Source organism: Clytia hemisphaerica, unplaced genomic scaffold (assembly GCF_902728285.1).
Source record: "Clytia hemisphaerica strain Z4C2 unplaced genomic scaffold, Clytia hemisphaerica genome assembly, whole genome shotgun sequence".
Classification (NCBI taxonomy): Eukaryota; Metazoa; Cnidaria; class Hydrozoa; order Leptothecata; family Clytiidae; genus Clytia; species Clytia hemisphaerica.
Window position 1 is genome coordinate 367,731 of NW_027103650.1, and position 23,537 is coordinate 391,267.

The following is a 23,537-nucleotide window of genomic DNA, read 5'->3' on the forward strand; positions in this document are numbered from 1 at the left end:
AAGAAATTTTTGCAGAATTTAATTTCGCGGTTTTTTGACAAATCCACGTTATTAAATTCCGCCGAACACTAATATCCTCAAGATTTAAAAATCACCACTAAAATTGGTCTTTTAACGAGAAAATAGGCCATATTGTAAACAAAAATTATCTTAACCGTGAAATTAAATTACGCGAAAATTCCGAATTTTGAGCTGCGAACCACTTAAGGTAAATAATGGGAGCATCTTTCAATTTATAAAGATTCCTCATTACGAGTTGTTTTGAAAATGAGACTAGGATTGGTGTAATACATCTCTGGGTTACAGCATTTTCAAGTCGTCGTGGAGTGTAATGGAGTGACTCTAAATTTACGGGTCCCACAACATTTTACCCAATGCCTAACTAGAGTATATAGCTTTTTAGTTATAGGCGTACGCCAATCTATGAGTTGATATCATTGCGCTAATTATGCCGTAAATGACGCCCAAATTTGTGAAAATCGCAAATAAGGCTAAAAGAAAATCATCAAATCGAGGATTTATAGTAACATTACATTGAAGCTGCTGTTTTAGCTAAGTTATATGGATTTGGAGAGACAAATTGGACAAATTTGGCTAGTACACAGGGTTCCAGAGGAACTAATTATTAAGACACTTAAAAATTGACGATCAAACAAAGTTTTACCAGTTTTTGACTTTTGAATACAACCTCATTCGAAAGTCAATGTAAAAATTCGTCACCTAAACCATCCCCAACGGATTTAGCTGAGAATAATAGAATTTCTATCCTTGTCGGGCTTTCGATAGAGAACTTTTTATTCCCCCTTTTTGAAAATGTTCCACTGGGACTGTTAGACAGGGTTGTTAATCTCCCACAATACACCTTTTATATCTTAATGTAACTAGAAGAACTTGCCGTGAATATCATGGTGTATGAATTTTACACTGTGATGACAGATCACCATTATATCGCCATTAGATCGCCTTAAGATCTACGCTGTAGTTTGTCGGGATCAACCCAGCGTTTGTCTGTCGCGGGTCACGCGCTTGAGATTTGAAATTTGTGGCTTCATTTTCCCACCTAAGAGATTTCTTACTTGCCCTTCGGGCCTCCAATTGAAGTAAATTAAAGTAATCTTAATTTAATCACTTATTAACGACAGACGTTGGTACAATCGTGAGCGCTATCAGAATCACAAAAGAGCGAGCTAAGGGAATGGCTTCGAGTCTGATTTTTCAAGTCTAATTTTTAGCTGAGCTTACGGTAACTTGTAGGTAAAAATTACTGTGCACATCATAATAAATTGTTTCATTGTACGACTAAGATTTACAGATACCTTAATGATAAGAAGCTCTCACGATCATAGGTCTTAACCCGTGAAATTCTGAAACTTTAATTTATGATCTGTTCCGTAAAGTATCCGTATCTAACGATGTAAACAACCTGTTCTTTATAACTTCAAAGATTTCAGGAGAATGGAAAAGATAAAATAAGTAAAAGTAAGAAAAACTTAAAAGGAGTCCCCATTTTGGCTATTTTGAGCAACTGATAATGACATTACGACACAATGACGTCATCAAATAATGACATAAATTTCCCACAAAGTTTAATTGGATGTTATGGACACACTTGAAAACGAAAAAGTGTTATCTGTTATGAAAAAATGAGTAAAAAGTAAGATGAACTTAAAATGACTCCCCTTTTGGCCATTTTGAGCAACTGATGATGACATTACGACACAATGACGTCATCAAATAATGACATAAATTTCCCACAAAGTTTAATTGGATGTTATGGACACACTTGAAAACGAAAAAGTGTTATCTGTTATGAAAAAATGAGTAAAAAATAAGATGAACTTAAAATGACTCCCCTTTTGGCCATTTTGAGCAACTGATGATGACATCACGACACAATGACGTCATCGAAAATGACATAAACTTTCCCACAAAGTGTAATTGGATGTTATGGACACACTGTCCAAATTTCATCGCTAAATATTTAGTAGATCAAACGCTATAGAAAGTTTTGTCTAAGAGGGGGGTCATTTTCGACCCCCCGAAAATTCTCAAATTTTTCAACTTCAGGGGCATCTGACTAGGTCAAGGAACCGGATTTCTTGGTTAGATTTTCGATTTTCATTGTCCCTAAGGGTTGTACTTATCACCTTTAAAATTTCAGCCATGAGGCTCATGACCTAAATTTAGGCCCTTTTTTGACCTCTTTTTTGGGCATCTGACCAGGTCAAGAAACCGGATTTTTTGGTTAGATTTTCGATTTTCATTGTCCTTAAGGGTTGTATTAATCACCTGTAAAATTTTAGCCATGAGGCTCATGACCTAAATTTAAGCCCTTTTTTGACCTCTTTTTTGGGCTCGTGGAGATCAAAGAGACCGCTAGTGTTCGATCTGACAAAACTTTTTTGACAGTTTTCGATACGGCGAACACGTTGAGGATGGTTAAAATTCTGAGGCTTATGACCTAATAAAAAGGCCGACAGCTCTCGAACTAATAGTTTTTTGTTGACGGGACTTTAAATTTCATCGAATAAGGGAGCCTATCGAATAAGGGAGCCTATCGAATAAGAGAGCGTCGTTTATGATAGTTTTTTGTTGACGGGACTTTAAATTTCATCGAATAAGGGAGCCTATCGAATAAGGGAGCCTATCGAATAAGAGAGCGTCGTTTATGATAGTTTTTTGTTGACGGGACTTTAAATTTCATCGAATAAGGGAGCCTATCGAATAAGGGAGCCTATCGAATAAGGGAGCCTATCGAATAAGGGAGCCTATCGAATAAGGGAGCCTATCGAATAAGGGAGCCTATCGAATAGTAGAACGTGGAATAAGAGAGCGTCAACTGTAACTATATAGTGTTTTTTAAAATGTGATGACTGTCCATCTCACCGATTCATTCTCGAATCAAATGTGACTTGATCGAACGTCATGCCAAAGTCTCTAAAAACAACTCCTGAAATCGAATCATAGCACCATATAAGTCTAGGCGCATTCGATAACGTACAATATGATACAACTCTTTCTTCTGGAAAACGACGTGAACTTATAATTCATTCAATCTATTCACTCGACATTTTCGGAACATTTCTCGATGAGGCATGAGGCGTAGAAAATTCGAAAAACCATCAAAGTTGCCAAGAGTTTCAAAGTTTTTTTCAATAAAAGTTGAACAAACAAAAAACACAGTTTCAATATTTGCGTTGAGCACCAGTTGCAAACAACAAAGTTCCTTTGCCTCCACCTTTGCCTTTCTTTCCCTTCTTGCTGGAAGAAGACTTCTTCTCATCTGTTCCAGCCACACTCGTTGATTGCATCACCATAGCAGCCGTAAACATTTCTTTCAAAGATGGTGCAACAAGATCCGGGCCGTCCTCGTCATCATTTCCACTGGGGCCGTTTCTTGAAGCAGTAGATGACATTTGTTTCAAGTCACGAGTGTAAATACCAGTCCCAACTATAAGAAAGAGGGGAGAAATTTCAATCAAATATGAAAGAAAGGACAATGTGAAATAGAACAGTTATACAAAATAATGATATGATCAATTGAAAAAGAGCCGAAAATTGCACGGAATAAATTTATTATATTAAACAAACATTTTTTTTTTTTTTTTTTTTTATCTATAGTATATGAAACACGAACAAATAGTACAAAACTAAGGGTTCCTAACCTCCCGCAAAAGGACCACCAGATCATACCGCCAGGAGGAAGGAACCCAAACTAAGCTAACAATAAATTAATAAATCAATTGATAAATGCATGGAGAAAAAAAAACTTACTACAGAGGATAAATACTAACAAAAAATAAAAAACAAAAACAAAAACAAAAAGAGCTTGGAGAGCAGTTAGAGTAAAAGACTAAAATAACGGTCCCCCAAAACGGCTTGTGTCACGGATAAATTTTATTGTTATACTCAATATATCGTGATTTTGGACAATGCTAAAATCGGGGTCGCCATAAAGAAGTATTCTACACAATGTTTTGGGATTAAATGGAAATAAGGTTATGTCAAGTTGAAGAAGGCTGTCAAACATCACAAGTCTGTCATTAGAGTAATCAGAGCAATGCATCAAAAAATGCTGTGTTGTTTCTACTGAATTTTGTCGACAGTTGCAGAAGGGGTCAACTGTGTCTGCAAAATTATGCCTGAACTTATGCTCACGAAGATGACTGAAACCAACCCTTAATCGGTTAAGGAGAACAACACCATCGTTGTCACTAGCTCTGAAAATTGAGTTAGCACTGGGTCTGAGAAATCGGAGAATTGCTTGCTTGAAAGACTTAATAGTGGGAAGATTTCGTATATGATCTCCGAGGTTATTCCATTCATTTATGCAAAAAGGAAAGAAAGAGGCACTATAACGCCCGGTTCTACAGAAAGGTGCCTCGAGTGGTGGTTTTATCCTTCGCCCTGCATTGCGTTCTTCCTCTCCTCTCTGGGGAGGAAGAATATTCGTAAGATAAGCAGGAGCAAAGCCATTGATTGTTTTATAAAAAAATACGAGTCTTCTAATTAACCGTCTGTCTGCCAGGCTTTCAAAGCCTAGCTCAAGGTATATTTTTTCTCTGGATGTTCCTCTGAAGCATCCAGTAATTGCAAGACAGGCATCATATTGAACAGACTCGAGTTTTTCAGAAAATGTAGAATTACCAGGACGATCATATACGATATCTCCATAATCTAGGTGTGGTCTAACATAGGTTTTGTATATAGTGACAAGAGATTCCCTGGGTAGAAACTTACGAAGTCTTCGAATAAGACCAATACCTTGATTAGCTTTTTTTATTTTTTCATCAAGGTGACGGTCAAAGGCCAGCTTTTGATCAAGTATGAGACCAAGATGTTTTTGATGATGTTTTTGACAAAACGTTTAAGGGAAATGGCAATAGTTGCGTGGAGATTGTCACCGAAGTTGCATAAAACGGCCAGCAGCAAGCTGGACAATAGTTGTCTTTTCTTTTCTTGTCTCAGCGAATAGAAAATATATCAATTAAATTACCTTTATTGCTGGGTGAAGCTGTTCCCCAGCAAGTCTTTGTAGTAGATGGCGGAGACAAGTTAGCTACTCTCAACTTCTGTGCAAAGGAAGCACTCTCACTGTCGACATCCATCCCAGCGTTGGTGGGTGGAAACTGTTCGATGTAATTGTTGTTGCTGGTAGCAACAGATGCGCTCGCAATGAGAGGTTCGTCCGGTGACAGATTGGACGGGAAATCAGTAAGATCGGATAGATCAATTTGAATGTCCTCAGTGTAATCATTGTACACACGAAAACCTGGATGAGAATCGAGAAATATACTAAAACATGGTGTCGAAGTTAATAATAAGTGCAGAGAAGTAAAGCTTCGAATTACAAGCTCAAGAATTCCCTAAATTTTACCAAAGGTCGCTTAATAAAGCTTGAATGTGTTACTGTCGTTACGGGTAAGATTACACTTCCCACAATAAGCTTCCGCTGACTTTTCAAGGATTTTCCGCTCTCATTTCTAGTATAGGCGGCTGAAGATAGAGGTACGCAGAATAGCTTGTGTCGAGTTTGGTCATTTTTCAATTACCGGGACTTTTCGTCTTTTCCGCGATAGTGAAATTTTAGTCCAGCAAGTGAAATCTTACTCAAACCGACGGTAGAAGGTTATGTTAAGATTTCAAAAAAGCGAATGTTCGAAATGAAGAAGTCCCAAAAATTTCATCAGGAAAAACACGCAACCTAAAAACACCAATTATCGTACCTGCTTCTCGACTCAACTCCGCATTGGCACGCATATCGTGCTTGCGTTGTTCTTCTACTTTTTTGAAACGGGCAGTCCTTCTCTTCTTGAATTCACCCATGAAGTTATGTATGGTTTGCTTTGAGAGGACAGGCGGGCGAAGCATCAACTCGCAAATCACAAATTCACAAGAGACCGGAAGATGACTCAAATAACGGTATCGTTTTCGAAGCTCCTATAAAAAGAAAAAGTCAAGCTAGAAACTAACGTGATCGAACTTCTACTTGTTCAAGGTGTTCAAGGAAAATCAAATCAAGGAAGAATCGGGGCTGAAAGCAAGATCTTTTAGGATAGTAGCTAAAATTATTTCCCCTATTTAATAAGCGAAATGGCTCGAAAGACTCAAAAAGAGCTCTGGGATCAATTTTAGTGTTAGAACATTATAATCAAAATAATAGAGAAAGTCACCATACTCGAGTCATTGTGTGAGATTCGAAATCCAGGATTTGTCCAATAATTCTCTTTGGTGAGTTTTCAAGACTGCCATATTCTTCGATAAGACATCGTGCGTTAAGTGAATTGATGAAAATATTCTGACCATCCTCAGCTGGAAAGCAAGAAAGAAAAGTTTTTAGCAATGAGTGACACCATACGAACAAAATGTTGTGAGTCTGGCTTTCACAACAAATACGCACAAAGGGAAGAGAAAATTTTGAAATCATCCTATGAAGAGGGGTTGATCTGAAAGTCAAATGTTTTCAGTGCAAGGAAACGAAACCTAAGTCTACCCGTTAGACGGGCCCTTAGATTTTAACAAAAGTACAGCTTATCATTGGAAGATAAATAAACTGGAGTAGAAATAAAATTTTCAGTAGCGTTTCCACAAACATACCTTGATAGAAATAATAATAATCGTTATTCTTCGGGTACGTTGCTAGATCAGATTGTCCCTCCACACTTCCATCTGTGCTTGAAGATGCAGAATTTCGAGACTTTCTTTCATCATCGTCAATGCTCTCTGAATCTTCTTCTGGCGCACTGGCTTCTGACTTGACAGGAGATGGGCTTGGAAGACTTTCAGGTATTTCAGTTTCCTTTTCAATTACAAATTCCTTTTCGTCAGCCTGCTCATCATCAGAAAAAGCATCCAATTTTCTTTGATTTGGAACCTGAAATCATTTACAAGATCATTAGTAATATTTATTACTTTGTAAGGCAAGTTTCAAAGAACTAATTTGTATTTAAATCAAACTGAAAAATGACGTACATGTTTTTTATACTGTAAGCATTACACTTTTAAGCATATCTAGGTTTATGGAAAACATTTAAGCATATATTAAATTACATGAGCCTGAATTTTCTGATTACAGCTGTTTTTGTCTGGTATTTTTGCCCATGAAATATAGGCATCCCCCAATCAGTTATCAGCCTTGTCAATCTCTCGATCTAAGCATCTCAGAGACAGTTTTTGGATTTTTGTACGCTTATAAAAACATGTAATTTGAGCTATGCAATCCCATAAAATTGTTACATGCCAGATGTTTCAGTGAGAACTGTGGCTAAATAGAGGGTGTCATGTTATTCTTTTTAGACAGGTTAACTGGCTCTTAACCAAGGTAGTAAAAGGAGGCCCTGAGATACCTGAGATGCGAGCAAGTTGGCAAGGTTGCTTTCTCCTTCGTATCTCCCAGGATAAGATGCTCCCTGGTGAGCAACTTGTTCAATCTTGGCCAGTTTTTTGCCTTGTTCAAGTCGTGATTCTTGGATTTTGGTCTAAAATATGAGAAATTTTAAAACGAATCTGACTTTAGCCATACAAACTTTCGCGAGGACGAGAAGTCGCAAAATTCACGACATTTTTACTTTCACGAATTTAACGGAAAAATATTTTTCGCGAGCATAAACTTTCGCGAATCAAGACGTAAAATTGAGAATTTTCACATGAAAAAATGACTTAGAGGGACAAATACTTCTTGAATTGGCTTGAAACATTTGTTCTTTGACTTATTACTCTTTTAGCAGGCTAAAAAGTTTTTATTCAAAGTTTGAAGTTTTGCAGATTTTCTTTTTTGTCAAGAATTTTTCGCGAGCATAAACTTTCGCGAATGGCCCTTCCTAGAATTTTTAAAGACATTTACTTTCGCGAAAATTGCCAAACTTTGCACAAATCGCAAAAGTTTCTGCTCGCAAAAATCTGTACGCCTTAATTAAGGCATTCGTGACAAAAACTAGCCTCGCCATAAAAAATACCTTAAGAAAACTTCTTTGGCTTAAAAAACATTTGGTTTGAATTCAAAATTGAAGAGCTGCATTACAACTGCAACTGGTTACAAATAAAACCAAAACAATCAAAGTATAAGATTTAAATTTTATACACCGAGTGAAGTATAATGTCAAAATTAAAAGATGCTGGAAGATGGTGTATGTTTAAAAATCTTACCTCGACTTTTGATATCGCCATTTCAATGAATGTTTCTTCACCAGACTGAAATTTGGATAAAGGAAATTACAAAATTTCACAACAGTGAAAATAAAGGGCTTTAAATTCAATAATATGGGGACAAGGAACCATGTGTGTTGTATTTTAATATTGTTGCAAACATCTTTAGCATTTAAACTCCATCCACACTGTTAAACAGGCGTCAGATTTTATGTAAGCCAAGCTTCTCTATTTGTTAGTGTTTACCTGTTCTTGCTTAGCTTCACTTAATTGGGCAAGAAGTTCAATTCGTTCACGATTCAACAGATTATCAATCATCATGTCCTGTGTTGCCAGAGTTAACTTGAAAGATGGTATCTCACCTAAACAAAGAAAATAAACCTAGATTAAAAGTTTTGTATGAGAGTTTTCTTTCTGTCTGGTCTGGCATCAATTTTTCCTTACCTTGAACACTGAAAGAACATTCAAAGTAATCAAAATTTCTATGACACAATGGATGGAAGTTGTTCTACGATGTTTAAAATGTCGAAATTATTAAAAAGAACAAATCAATCTGTTCAAAAAAATTCCAAGTGACTGTACTGAATATACATACCTTTCCAGATAGAGAATTCGTTTTCTTCAATATTTGATTCTTCATTTTCCATATTGTATGTCATCAATGAGTTCTGAAAACCAAACAAAATGCAAGTGTTAAAGGCATACCCTATTTTCTCCCCTACTTTTCAAAACAGACATTTAAGAAATCAAATGAAGTTCAATTTGAAGGTGATTGGGTTGGATAACACACGAAACATCACGAGCATGTCTTTTTATAGTGTAAGGATTTTGGGGCAAAATATTCCTGAGGACATTTTATAATTAAAGTATTTTTGGCAGATATTATAAAGCTCTTTTCAGCACAGCATTTATATTTAAAGATTTTACCTTTGGTCGTCTCATGAGTTTCATTTTGATGGTGCCATTCCTTGAAAACTTGTTCTGGACAACTGGTACCACGCTAAAAGTTAATGAATGACCACAGTGTTGCAATCTGTTGCAATTAGAGTATTTCAAACAAAGTATTGAAAATATTTGAAAAGACTTTATAAGAATCTAAGCAAATACTAAGAAATTTTGAAGAAATTCACCTTTTCAAGTCTTTTTCATGTACAGCTTCATGACATATTGGGCATTTGTTCCACGATTTTTCACTCTGAATGAAAATAAAAGATTATCAGTATTCAATTCATAAAAACACAGTAACGCTTTGGGTGGTAGAATCTTGATTTAAATTCCGTTTGTGAAGTAAAATTTTGTTAGAATGCACTAAAAGCATAAAAACAAATGCCAGAAATGTGAAATTTTCTTCTTTAGTTGTTTTTTTTTTCCACTGTAAGGAAATTCTCAGTTAACAAATTAGATGAACGAGTCCCTCTGGTTGTTCAAAATATCTTACAAGTGATAGGTAGTGGAGTATACAAGACCAGCAATAAACATGTCCACATCTTGTCATTTTGGCTGCTGTTGGCGGATACAAGCAGATGGGACAACTTGGTTCTTCATGCATTGGAAAATACTAAAAAATTGCACAAACAGATTGAGATCCCGAGACACTGTTTTCAAAAAGGTATGTTTACAAAACATGTAAATAAAATACAAAAAACTATAGCTTCCAGATTAAGACATTTCAAATACAATAGGAATGTAGGAAGACAAGATGAACAAAGATTTTTAAAAATTGCAAAAAGTCTGATGCCTTCATTTATTATCACGGATGTCCCTTTTAAATCATATTATAAGGGAATTGAGACATTTGTAAGATTGGGAGGATAATTCACCTTTAAGATATTTTCTAAATATACAACTTACCACCAATTGAATAGCATTCCAATCAACCAAAACATCAGGGTCCGCTGAATGAATTGAGTATTTTTCAACATCATAATCAACAACAAATTGGCAACTAAAGTTGGAAAAAGCAAAAGTTGCTCGTTAAATTTTTGATAAGTCAATAACTACCTAATGAAACTAAAGAAGCTCTCCAAACATTGCATTTGATGATAATCAATTTACATTTACTATTGTTTCATTTTTAGCCCATCCAGGAAACAAATTATTTGATAGAAGATTTGTTTTTGTACTGAGTACTTTTGTGTTAACTTTTTTGTGTTCCCTCCTGCTGTGCCGCACAAGCACAAATTTTGAGAAATTATTTCTTGTACTTTCTCAATCTTAGAGGTGTGCCTCATTTATATAATAAAAAGAAAATCTTAAAAAAGAAGAAATTATTGATATTTCTTAAATTTAACAGGTCAAAAAAATTTTCTCTATGTGAAAGAGCAAAGATTAACCTAAAATCTCAATGTATTTAAAGCAAACATAATGCATAATGAGGCAGAAATTTTGCTTTGACCCTTCCCGTTTGAAAGGATCTGCAATATTTTTCAGTGCTTTTGTTATTTTTTTCCAAATTTTTTAGAGTTTAAAGATTTTGGATCACAGTTGAAAAGAAAGAAAACTTGACTTTTGACTTGAGGTGATAAATTTTGTGACCATGGAGAATTTTACTGTATTCTCCACCTTATTGCCAAAATTGAAGGGACAAAATTTGACTCTTTTACATCAAGTGTCAGGCTTAAATATTTCAATAAACTTACTTCGCTTGTAAAAATGCTTCCTTGTTGAATGTGGTCGTTCGTTTTCTTCTATAGCCATGATATGAAGAACTTGTGCGACCAGAAATTGTGTTGTGAGTTCTCAAGGGCATGTAATGAAAATTCAACAAACTTTCTGCTGATTGAAAGCTATTCTTTTGGAATGGTTTGTCCTGAAACAAAAGTTCACAAGATAGTTCAACAGAAATTCTTAAGTATCCTCTACCGTGAGATCAGATAAATTGCATCATTGGAGGCTAACATGCATAGCCTCAAATGAATGACCTGGCTAGTCATTAAAATACAAAGTTAAATCAAAACAAATCTGATTTACAAGATTTACTGATTGTAAAATGTATATCTCCTAATCATAAAAGTGATGTCATGCATAACTATGTTTAATATCATTATTAAATTTGATTCTAAAATGGTAGAGTAGAGCTGCAAGTGAAGCTGTGTAGTTCTTGCATTGTTATATTTGTTTTGAAATTTTGCTGCTTTGTTTGGTAAGGCATTTGATAGGTATATATAAGTTTCCCTCCGACAGTGATGCAAGTTACCCAATTTTACGGTAGTGATTACTATTATGTCTGTATGTTGCTTAGTAAAATAAAACTTGACCAAAATGGATGTGCATGTATCAATTTCCGAAACTGAAAAGTGATCAAGCATGGCTCGCACCCCCCCCCCCGCCTGAGCGCGGGGAGCTACACCTCAAATTTGCCATATAAGAGGTGGGAGCTGTTTGTTTTTCCTGACAGGCGGGGGGAGCTCTATCTTGGGGGGACCTGCATAATTTTATGTAACTCTGGGGGCTAAATAACACTTCCTAAATATTTTTCTTTACTGTTTTTAATTTCTCTAAAAAACCTTTATGTCTTCATGCGAAGTGTGATCTGATCCTTAGAAATGCACACACATGTAAATAGAGCTTTGGAAATCCTTGCAGGGTTCCCAGCGGTCAGGGAAAACCTGGAAAACCTGGAAAAAGGACTGCTTTTAGAAAAAGTCAGGCAAAACCTGGAAAAGTCAGGGAATTTTTTCCAGAATGCCTTGAATTTGATGATTTTTAGCCAATATAGGAATCTCCTCTTTTCAAAATTTTTCTTGTCGGACCCAACCATGGTGGGTCCTCCAAATAATCATGATAATTGTCAGGGGAAAAGGGTGGATTTTTAACCAAAAGTCAGGGAAAATTAATCTTGGAAACTGCCTCTTGGCACTATTTCAGAGGGCAATTTTAAGAACTCAAGGGTGCATAAGTTGTATAATGTTAAGTTACTACTAGTTTACTTTACTGTTTATTTACTTGTGTTTTCATTGACTAAATGGTAAAAATTCACATTGAAAAAAAATTATTCATCAAAAATTTTTCCCCTATTATACTGGGACCTAAAATTTTATCAGGCTGGGGGGGGCTTGTTCTTAGGGGGGGCCTTGTTCTTAGGGGGGACCTAAATTTAGCGGGGGGACCTAGAACCCCAGTCGGAGCCATGTCAAGGTATTATAAAATATTACCTCTGGATCGAATTTGGAACCATTTTTCTTTGAAGCCTTTGTTGAAAGTTCTCGCTTATTATTCCAGGATGTTCCTTTATTATTTCTTCCACTTTTTCTGCTCAATGGTTTACTACCTAAAAGTAAGAAGATGAAAAACATTCTATGACTTACTACAATCAATTCAGTTAAAGTACTCTTTTGTGCTTGAATTTTATAATGACTCCCCCCCCCCCATTTTATGAAATTTTCCTGAAAAGGTGCTAAAACCTTCATTTTCCTAGGGGCTTTTGGGAAAATCATCTCAAAATTACTTAATATTGACATTCTCTTTGACCATTTTCAATTTATTCAATCATTTCAATTACTTTTCGATTACCTTTGATCATATTGAATACCTACGATTATATTGAGTACTTTCCAGCCTTCGATTTTATCAAATATGTTTCCAGTAGCAGCGCAACAAAATAATCTGAAACTAAGTTTACTTCGGCCAATTAAAACACGCGATTCACGTTTTTCTTAAAGATATATCATAGTAATTGGTTATCGAAGTTATCAAAGTTATCGAAAGTAAACAATAACAATCAAAGTACTCGAATGATTATTGAGTCTTCGAGGGTTGTTAAGAAAGTGATCGAATACTCACAATTTTTTGAAATTTTGGTACTAAACATTCGATTGTTAACCGATAAATGGTTGTTCGATTATACTTCGATCATTATCAAATACTTCGACAATAGAATTTATCGATTAGTACTGTCTGGTCTATTGCTTTTTCAAATTTTGAGATTATCTAATTTTCCAATTTTTCTGACACAAAATTAACAACTCAAGTTGGCAAGACTGATTATGAGATCCACTGATTTTTCTGACTTGTATGACAGTTACATCAATATGCCAAAAACATTTTGTTCAACCACCTTCACTTCAAGATAGGCCACCATAGAATGAACTTCCTTTTATAGGATGAACCATATTCATGTGGCTTTCAGCCTTGCACTCCATCGCAGAGGCTAATCAATTTCAATGACTTTTTTGACTAATGACCAAGTTAAAATTTTTTAATTTTTTTATATTTGAGTATTAAAAAGGCATGCATTCAAATAATAAAGGTTTAAAATTTTACTCTGGGCGAGTTAGTAAAATATCTCAAATAGGCTCTGTGATGGAGTGCAAGGCTGAAAGCCACATCAGTGTAGCTAAAACCTCAATATTCCAGAATTAGAAAAAGCTATACCTGTTACCTTTTTTCTTTAAAGAATCAACAAGCCATCAACATCGATAAATTACACACATTTCCTCAGAAACTTTTAAAATTATCTGCCATTATGACTTTCTTGAAAGCCGTTCCGAAATTAAACAATCGGGTTATGTATTGGAACTCCTATGGGAATTCTTTTCCGAGATTTGTAAAATAGCTAAGTCGGCAAAAAACTTTTCCTGGGGGTTTGAGGAAAAAACTGAACTGCTATCATTTGTTTTTTCTCTAACCATATATTTAAATTTGCGCTCAAAAATACTTAAATAAATACGTTAACAATATTCAATACACTATTTGTATCTCTCAGAAAATAAACACTTACAGAACGACATAGTTTATCATTTGGAATACGGGGAAAAGGAAAGTAATCAATATTCTTTGAAGGAAAAACGTCAGAAACAAACCCAAACACCAAAAGATGTATTTTGTTGTCGACAATTGATCCTGATAATCCTGTGAAGATGAAAAAATTTCAGCTATGCGTTTTTTTCGGAACGCTAAAAAACTCTAATTTCGATCTTTCCTTTAGGTAAAGAGGTTGCGAGATTTGGACATATTGATGTAACTGCATGACTATGATAACAGGACCACAATAACATTCCTATTTCCGCACTAAGATTCCACTCCACTGACTTTTTTGAGATTTTTTTGTTATTTCCCCCAGGTCCAGGATAATCAGAATTAGATAGGAAAGGGTTTTTCTCTTCTTAAGGGTAGGAAAATCTATCTTGTGTTTACATAGATAAAAACAGGACCCTGCCGACGCACCGGAATTTTTTTTACCACCGGACAATCTCTACACCGGACTTAAGGAAGTTGGATGTCCGGTGTCGGAGAAGGATATTTTTTTCCACCGGACAATCAAAACACCAAACATGACCAGTCCTGTGCATCCCGTGTTTTTTAATTTTTTGTTTCATAAATGTCCGGCGTCCAAAATTCCCTGTATGCAACACCGGACTTATTGAGTCCGATGTAGTGAAAGGATACTTTTTGCCACCGGACAGTCTGGTGCGTTGGCAGGGTCCTATAAAAACTGTTTAACTGTCTAACTTTCTGAAGCCCATTTTTAAACTACCCGGAGTCCTGGTCATTTTCCAAACAAAATGGGCATGAAAAATGGTATTGGAATAATCTTAGTATGAGAAAGTGGCAATCTTAACCAGACGATGTCAATCGAACGAATCGAACGCCGAATCAATTGAAGGCAATCGAACGCAATCGAATGATTGAAATTCGATTGCCGAACGCAATTGAATGCCAATCGAATATTACCGCGATTGTCTCGATTGATTCGATTGCGTTCGATTGATTCGACTACGTTCGATTGGCTTATGCATTCGACTGGTTCGACTAATTGATTCTGTTGATTAACGTTGATTCTCGTTCAACATTTGAAGCGTTAAAACGGGATGATATGAATCGAAGAAAAGACGACTGTCTGTCACGTTGCCCGCAAAATCTACGATGGCTGTTTGGCTGGTTCGCGATTTCCATATCACCGTCGTTCCCCTATTAATCTTGCTTCTTAACTTAACCTCGCTAATAAAATTCGGCTGATAAAGGCTGGCAGATGTGATCAGTTAACAGATATTTTCCTCGTTCCAGTATCAGTGACATTCAAGGCGGATTGCTCAAATTTCCCGTCGGTGTTCGCTAATTATAGCTTCGGCTGTTGCGATGTTACGATACGTTAAGGGGGGTCGAGGAACGGCAGTGAAATGTAAACAAGAACACTCAATTCAAACAGCTTATTGAGTGTCCTACTAGATTTTGCGGGACAAGGGTTGCGGCGGCGGACTCGATCAACGCGCTTCTCTTCGTCACCATACTTGTCTTGAAAAACTAAGAAATTGAATTGCGACGGGAAAAAATCCTCTATTATCCAGTATTATCAGACAAAATGTGACAGACAGAGGGGCTTCTATGTAACACTATAAGGAATAGTATCAGGCAAAATTCCAAGCACTTTTCCCACTGGCTGTTTTTTTATTTAGAAATTGAGTTTCAGCCATGCCATTGCTATTATCTGAGACCCCCCCCTAATGGACTCCTAGTTAAGAGTTTATTAATGATATCAAGAATTAAAATGCAACAAAAATAATTACTTTTCTTTCGTAACATAAACAAAATTATCGTTTACTAGTAACTATAATAGAATACACTTTAACCACGCATGGATAGGGGCTGCGGTTCCACTTTGAAAGTGGTAGGTGTTAGGATGATAGGGCTGTAGTTTAGTGTCCCTTAATTAGTGTCTAAGGAGGGAGAAAATTTTTGAAAATAAGCCCTTCTAGACTGGTTAAAACAGGTCTTTTTTAAAGCTTACGGCCCCTGATGGAAAGAAATGCTTGAAGAACAAAAGAAATGCTTCAAGAACAAAAGAAACAAAGCTTTATTTATTAAAGTAAGATTTCAAAGTAAAAAAGGAGCAAACATTGTGGAATGTACTTTCCACTCGATATTATTCTAACAAATCTGGAGTTTTAAAAGTGAATATAAAGGAAAAATTGATCAAAAAATTGGGACATATTTCTAGCGGCCTTCTTCGTAAATCAATGAAACGGTTAATAATTCTACTCTACAATAGAATAAAAAATAAAACTGTAGGCAACAATAAAAAGAATGGCCCTAAAAACACAAATGTTTTGATGTTTTTCTAATGAGCCTTCGATTCGAATGTTTTGATGTTGATTTCGTCAAAAGAATGGCAAGAGAGAAAAACACACAAAGAGAGAAGAAAAGATATTATATTGTTGAAAGATATAAAGAATGAGAGAAATTGAGCTTACCTTTGATTATAGAGTAAATAACTTTGACTATTGTTTACTATAGTTTACTGTCGATATTTTTCTGACTTTTTATGACTCAAAAAAAATTTTTTCTTCAAATATTGAGTTTCAAAACTCAATTTAAAATTGAGTTTTCTGGCCGTATAACGGCCACAGAAAAGTGCATGGAATTTTCACTGAGTATGTTCGAACAAAATTTTAGCGCTTTAGCAAGGTGATGCCATTTTCGCGAAAATCAGTCTCACTAAAAGACAGCAAATCGAAAATTAATCCACGCTAAATTTTCTGAAATGGTGATTCGCTAAAATTTCTCCTATTATAGTATGTGTGTATTGTTTTTCTCCAATTTAGATAAGAGCATTTCATATCTGATTCCGAGATAGATTGTTGTCTCCAGCAAGAAGAACCAAACTTTTGGAGACAAGAAAGTCAAATGAAATAACATTAATTTCTATCCTTTCTATCTCTTTTTTTGCTTTCTCCTATCGTTTTGTTTAGTCAAACCATTTAAGACACTTTAAAGTGTTTTTGCTGAATTTAACTTTCGTCTTTTTTTATTTTAAAATTTGAAAGAATGACACTACTTTGATAAAATGATAAAATCAAAGGCGCGCGAAAATTAAAGCGTACACGACACGGAAATTTTAGGAGGTGCGCGAAATTAAAGGTCTTAGAATTAGAGGTTTGAAAATAAGGAGGTTAAGTATCGAAGACAAATCAACGCGACGAACAGGCTTTTCTCTGCAAGATAAGGGTAGTAAGGGTAGCAAAGTAGATGTTATATCTACTTTGCTCAACAACAAAGATTTCACGATGTTTCGTTATAGAGACATTTTAGCCTGGATTCTAGAAAATGCAGATCATGCAGGCCCACATGTTTACTGCAGGTTGTGTGTCAAAGCCCGTTCGTTGCGTTGATTTATCCAGGGATATGTTATAGCGGAGCTGGATAACGCACATTTGAAAAAGCCTTGTTCTATCTCTGTCCCTGACATTAAAATTTGATATGAAATTACACTTTTTTAATTACAAATTCGTGAAAATTGGATTACTTTTTAGCCAATAATTCTGCTGCTGCATTTATTGTTAACGATTAAAAACTTTTAATTATCAAGAGGGTCTGTAAAACATTGGTGAATGACAATTTAAAAAAATGGAAAACATTGTTTTCATTAGTAAAGTTATAAGAAATTTCTTCTGTAAGATTATAAATAGCTCTTTGGTCAGCCTAAGCTGAGCATTCAAATCCGTAAAATTCGGTTCTTCCATCATCATCATCATGATAAGACGACAAAAAAAAAATCCGATTTCCCGATCTCACTTTGACTTCTAAACTTTCTTCCGATCGGGTTAACTTTTTGGGTACTTTTAGCGTGCGTTGTTTTTACAGATCATAATGTGGTGTTTCAAGATGGCGGCTCAAGCGATAAGTTAGATGTGATAAGTCAGTGTTGTACCAAAGTATTTCCAGTGTAAATCTGTGGCAAGCTTCAATTTCTGTCATTTATTTTTTTAACTCGGCAAATCAAACACATGATTTTCATCAAGGGGATTCTTTTTTATACATCTTTTGAAGGTTAAAGCCGTTTGCTCAAGTTTTTGTTTATGTTGAATTTTCTGATACTTTTTATTGCTGCTTTTTATTAGTTTTTGCAATAAAAACATATTTTTCTTGTTTGCCTCTAGGTGGGATTGATGGTGTTATAATGTTATTGGAATTTGATAAAGTTTACAAAAGTACAGCTACTGTCTAAATTTGATAAAGACTGGATGGAATTGTGCTTTTTTGGACTAAGGCAAATCGCAAAAAATTATGTTTGGTTCCCGTCATTTCTACTTTAAAAAGTGGGGGTCGTTCGGTCATTCGGTTGAAAATATTTTTCTTTTAAGAAGCAGCTACATCTTGTTGAAAGGGAATCTGTCGTGTGGACTGATCCGAATTAAGAAATTGAGAAACCGTGGATAAACTGGTTTTCGGTTTACTCTCCATTAGCATGTGGCTCGCTACTTCGATTTGAAAACTTGTAAACACAGAGCGTGCAGAGGTCGACAGTGGAAATCCAGCAAAGCAGCGGAAAAGCTTTCCGACTCTCCAACTCTACCTGCTGACCGTAAATCAGGGTCGGTCAAATGACGGGAACCAAATGATGACATCCCATATCTCCTATTATTGGACTTGCAAAATTATGACAAATGGTCTTTGGAATTTGATCAATTATATTAATATTAATATATACAGTTCTTATTGAAATATTGATCAAACTATTTTTCATGCAGTTCCGGACGCAGATTGTGTTTTTCTAACCGTTCCTAACCTTGGCGCACGTTTTGACCGAATAATGGAATGGAATGAATGGCGATAACAGTTTATACATATCTCTTATCAGACTTGCAGAAAGCGGACTGCAGAAAGTTATGAAAAATGGTTTCTAGAATTTAATGAATTATATCGCCAAGTTACACAACAACAGATCCATCTGGTCTTCATTTAACATTGTTTTAAAGTTTAAAAAACACTGCCAGTGCTTGGCACAGAAGAGAGGACTCCCAGTTGAAATTAATTGCTACTCCGCTGCCCTGTTGAATTTATTTATTATGCTCGTGTGCTTATTCCGCCAAGGCAGTAAAGCGATCGCCCAAATTCATAGACCAATGAAAAGCGAGTTTAAAGCAAAACGGGGGAAAAATGAGCTTCCCCGCAAAGTTATGAATTTTAAGTTTTGCTTTCCATTATCATTTGTGACCAGCAAAGTCTTCAAGATGGTTTGTGTGCATGTTGTGTAACTTGACGGTACTAAACTACAAAATTTATTTACGCAGACTGGATGCAAATTGTGTTTTTCAAGATTTTGTGATTTTGCTTCAAGTGCAAAGTAGATATCTTTATTTTGGTTCTGACGTTTTGGCCATTTTCTTATTTATTTCTAGCATAACACTTTGGTCAGATATGGATATTGTCTACATCCAACAGAAAAAATGTATCATAACTGACTGGTAATGAAATTAACAAATCAACAAAAAGTTTAATTACACTATGTTTCTCTTTTATTTTACAGTAATGAACTATAGCTTAATTGTTTGATGTCATAGAAACAGTGCTACAATGCTATAAAAAGAAGTATACTTTGAACTTCTCGTGGCGGGTGGGGGGGGTTGGAGGAGCTCTCAGGCTTGTTTTAAATAATTGTAAATCAAGTTATCAAATGTTTCACATTTTGTACATTATTCAACATTTTTAGTCTACTCTGTTTCAGTACATCTCTTACATCTGTTAACCCACTTATTAAAGCTATCTAGCTAAGCTCTATTGGCTGACCTTCCAGCCTCGGCTGGTTTATTTTCATTTGAAATACCGCGCTACACCGCGGGGTGCCTCACTTTCTAACTGATATTTTCAGATAGCAGGTCGGTATGTCTGATTATGGAAAAAATTTCAAGTCAATTGAAACAATATTTGTCAAAATATTTACATCCGAAATTTTTAAAGAGAAATCATGAAAGCTTCTCAAATTCATAACACACGCTGATCAGTGCGTCACAAACAGCGATATTTCGATCGCACGGAAGCGCTTCAAAACACCAGCTTTTTTAGAGTTTTGTCTTGTTTGCCCAAACGCTTCAATCTCGCTTAGGTTTAGGGGTCAAGACTAGAACCCCCAATACGAGACATTTGCCTGACCGAAAAAAAATCATCATCATCATCAATTTTGTTAATTGTCAGAATCGGTTACTCACTGGAAATACGCAACTTTCTGAAGTTTCTTTTTTTTCGGTTGTGCTTCATTTTAAAAATAACGAAGATGAAAAGTTACCATCAATCCCGCGAGTAAAAGAAAGTATTCCGACTAGTCTACGAAAAGTGCGCTCGCGCGGCGAATAGAATATCTTGCAAATTAATATATGCATAAAACTGACGAAATCCTTTCTTTTTTATGCTTAGATGACGTCACCATCGATCCTGACTTGACAATAGAGAACCAAATTTGGCAATGCATAATTATTACGAGCAGCCGAGAAAGTTAGCGTGACGCAAAAATTGCGCGATAAACGAAGCCCTAAAAAAACGCCCACTGAAAATTGAAACTAGGAATTTATTGAATATTTCCCTAATGAAGTATCAAACTTTTGTTTTTTGTAATTATTATAAATTCATAATTTTTAAATACTATTTTTTGAAAGTCAAAGGACAATTAAAGTGAATTTTAAGCTGATTGGGTGGATATTGGGCGGACGGGCGTTTTGCACGTTCCGAGATCGGAAATTAAACGAGAGTAAAAGACGGGGGATCTTAGTATGTAATATTAATTCATTACTTTTTTTTTTTTTTTTCGCGAATGAAAAATGAATTTTTGATTTTTGAATTTTAGAAAATATAATATACTAGCCGTCCCGGCGTCGTCCGAGACGACTTCTTACTCCTTTTAATACGCTCGCTTCGCTCGCTTTTCTATTTTTCAGAAACTTGTAGGGATTTGTATACAAATGTACTTATTTTGCGAGAAAAAATGTTCTTAAATTTAGGCCTTTTTCGTAAAAATTGATGTTTAAAATTTTTAAGGGGACACTAAAATTAATGCACATTAAAAAATATGGTGAAAGTATTTTTAGTTGAATTTTGATTTTTCTTCTCCTTATTAAATTGTATAAATTTGTCATAATTTCTTTTGTTGAAAACCTTCAAACAATAATGTTCTTGACTCGCTAAAAATAATGCTCATGCAAATATTGGTGAAAATTGAGTTAAAAATTTCTCGCGAGAAATCGGTCATACTTTAAAACGTGCTTTTTTTTGGGTTTTTGGGAGAAGAAAGACTATTATTTTCCTCACGCAAGGATGAAGATAAAAAACAAATAGAAATTCAAATTCAGTATTAGAGGTACTTGGCAACACCGATCACTCCAAAGACCACAGTGCTTTACGGTGGAATATAAAGAGTGCCTTTTTTCAATACCTCTTAACAGAGTCAACAATTATTTAACAACTAAACTCAATGCGTAAGTAAAAGCGTTTTCATTTTGCTATCTCAATAGAACAAAAAATAGCAAACATTGATTAAAAAATTTCATAATTGAATTGGGAATAAGTCATCAACTTTTCTCATATTGTCAAGTCCATTAAATTGAAATGTTTTTATCAGAGTATCAAATAGAAGGGAAATGTCATCGGAGCTTTATTAATCTCAAGGGTAATCATAAATATGATGTCTTTTTGAAAACTCAAATTTTATCTTCGACGTATTCCCATGTGAATCAAAATTATTTCATAACCGACATAAACTTTTTTTTTAAAAACTATAAATTATGCTGATAGTGCTATTGCACAGTCAGTTGTGTTTCTCCATCAAGGAGAAATGTGCTCTCTTGAATGGAAGTGCACTTGGCGAATAGAATTGAATATACAATCAAAAAGGCGCGAAAAAAATTGCCGTGTATTTAAAAATCGCTAGCGAAAAAGCCTCATGCGAGAATGGGAGAGTTCCGATTTAAGCGTATTATAATATAGATATAATATTATATTTGATTATTGTCAATGCCAAAAGATATTTCTTTACTTTACGAATAATCTGCTGTGTTGCTTCGCCACTTACCCCCGGATTGTTTTAGTAGGCACTTCGGTCACGTAAATAAAAACATGTGTATATGTTGAAGCCGACTGTGGACTGAACGAAATTGCAATTACATAAATTATTATTGTGGAAGTGAACGCTTTAGACGAATGTTTGGGAAATCAAAAAGACAACTTTTGTGAGAATGTTGAGTTTTGTTTATATGGCTGTTTGTGACGCACTGCTGATAAAATTAGATTTCATTTACAAAGAAGCTTTTGGGGTATCTTTTGCAAATATTATTTTGATGAAAAGCGGGAACATCATAGCAAAATATATGCATGAATACTTTGTCTGCTTCATTTTTCTTATAAAAACAGAACACTCAAGGGGACAGAGATGGATTTCTATTATGAACAGTTTACAATAGAAAAGACAAAGAAGCAATCCGCTAAGGAATTCTCGTCCTTCATCCAGCTCCGCTATAACATATCCCTGATTTATCTATCGTATCAATACTTAACCTCCCTAATAAGAGGCACTCGAAATTGAAAGGAATTGAGGTAAATTGGAACGCAGTCGAACGTAATCGAACATCAATCGAACGTAATCGAATATTAATCGAACGTAATCAAATATCAATCAAACGTAATCGAATATCAATCGAATCAATCGAATTTTACCCAGAATTATACGTTCGATTGATATTCGATTGCGTTTGGCAATCGAATAGCAATCATTTGATTGCGTTTGATTGCGTTTGATTGCGTTCGATTGAAATTTTCGTTCGATTCCGTTCGATTGACATTGTCTGGTCTTAACAACTGTATGCACTCCACACACTCTAGCCTAGTTTGTGGATTGATTTAAGCAATAATACCTCCATTGCTTCCACTTTTTATCTTTTCAACGTCATGTTGCAAGCTCGTCATACCACCAGGAACACGTCTCTGGATTTGATTTTGGGTTGGATTTGTTTGGTTGGTAGATTGCATCATCCCGATTTGAATGTTGTCTACCATAAAATGACAAGTTCTCAAGCCAAAACAGGCAGAAATGAGAACTTGATGAGTTCTTTTGTAAATTTAATGAAGCCAGAAAAGGCACATGAAAACAAATCTTTGCATTATCTTCAATTTGGCTCATTTTAGCACTCCATGATGATAACCAATCCAAAAATAAATTTAATTTCAGCAATGCTTTCTTTTCTTGTTATAATGGTGATATTAAGGTAGTGCGTTAGTGTATGAAGGTAGACTGGAAAGCAAATAGCTCCAGTCGATGGCTGATTTGAGCTTCTTTAGCAAAAACTTTGGCAGGTTAAAGTGTCCAAAAACTTCCAAACTTCTCGATGGCGAGAAAAGTCCGAGACAAGTTTCCAAAATGTTGTGTTTTCAATATACAGCTTTCATTATTGTTCCTGGTCAGACGACAAATAACCTCGGTCATATATCCGATTATGATAAGATATGCTGGCGAGTGCGTCCATACTGCTAACGTACCGCTTCAAAATGTATACACAAAATTTAAAGGGACATTGGTCTCTTCCCCTTGGATCCTCTTTCATTAATACTGATTTAATTTTTTATAGGGTTTAAGAATATGTGATTTACTTGCGTCTTCTCAAATCCAAATCCAAAATGATTGAATTACAAAT

The 23,537-nt window shown here is 35.3% G+C and overlaps 1 protein-coding gene across 1 annotated transcript; it reads right to left on the reverse strand.

Annotated features, from left to right (window-relative positions):
* Positions 1–2,835: 2,835 nt before the first annotated feature.
* On the reverse strand, positions 2,836–23,276 carry LOC136803094 (E3 ubiquitin-protein ligase RNF10-like). Its single transcript, XM_067059846.1, has 16 exons — positions 22,761–23,276; positions 12,300–12,415; positions 10,785–10,954; positions 9,997–10,090; positions 9,584–9,703; positions 9,276–9,340; positions 9,073–9,145; positions 8,741–8,813; positions 8,392–8,507; positions 8,146–8,190; positions 7,347–7,478; positions 6,598–6,874; positions 6,179–6,312; positions 5,727–5,940; positions 4,997–5,272; positions 2,836–3,451 (listed from the first exon to the last, which is right to left on the reverse strand). Exons 1-16 carry the CDS (start codon positions 22,900–22,902, stop codon positions 3,186–3,188), a joined length of 2,313 nt encoding a protein of 770 aa, XP_066915947.1. The 5' UTR covers positions 22,903–23,276; the 3' UTR covers positions 2,836–3,185.
* Between the last annotated feature and the right edge of the window lie 261 nt (positions 23,277–23,537).

Bases quoted from the DNA above. Each gene is read 5' to 3' on its own strand.
- LOC136803094 (XM_067059846.1), bottom strand. From the start codon at position 22,902: ATGGTAGACAACATTCAAATCGGGATGATGCAATCTACCAACCAAACA. The intron at 9,341-9,583 runs GTAAGATATTTT...ATTTTCATTCAG, and splicing joins TACTCCACTACCTATCACTT to AGTGAAAAATCGTGGAACAA. The intron at 6,875-7,346 runs GTATCTCAGGGC...AAATGATTTCAG, and splicing joins CCAACTTGCTCGCATCTCAG to GTTCCAAATCAAAGAAAATT.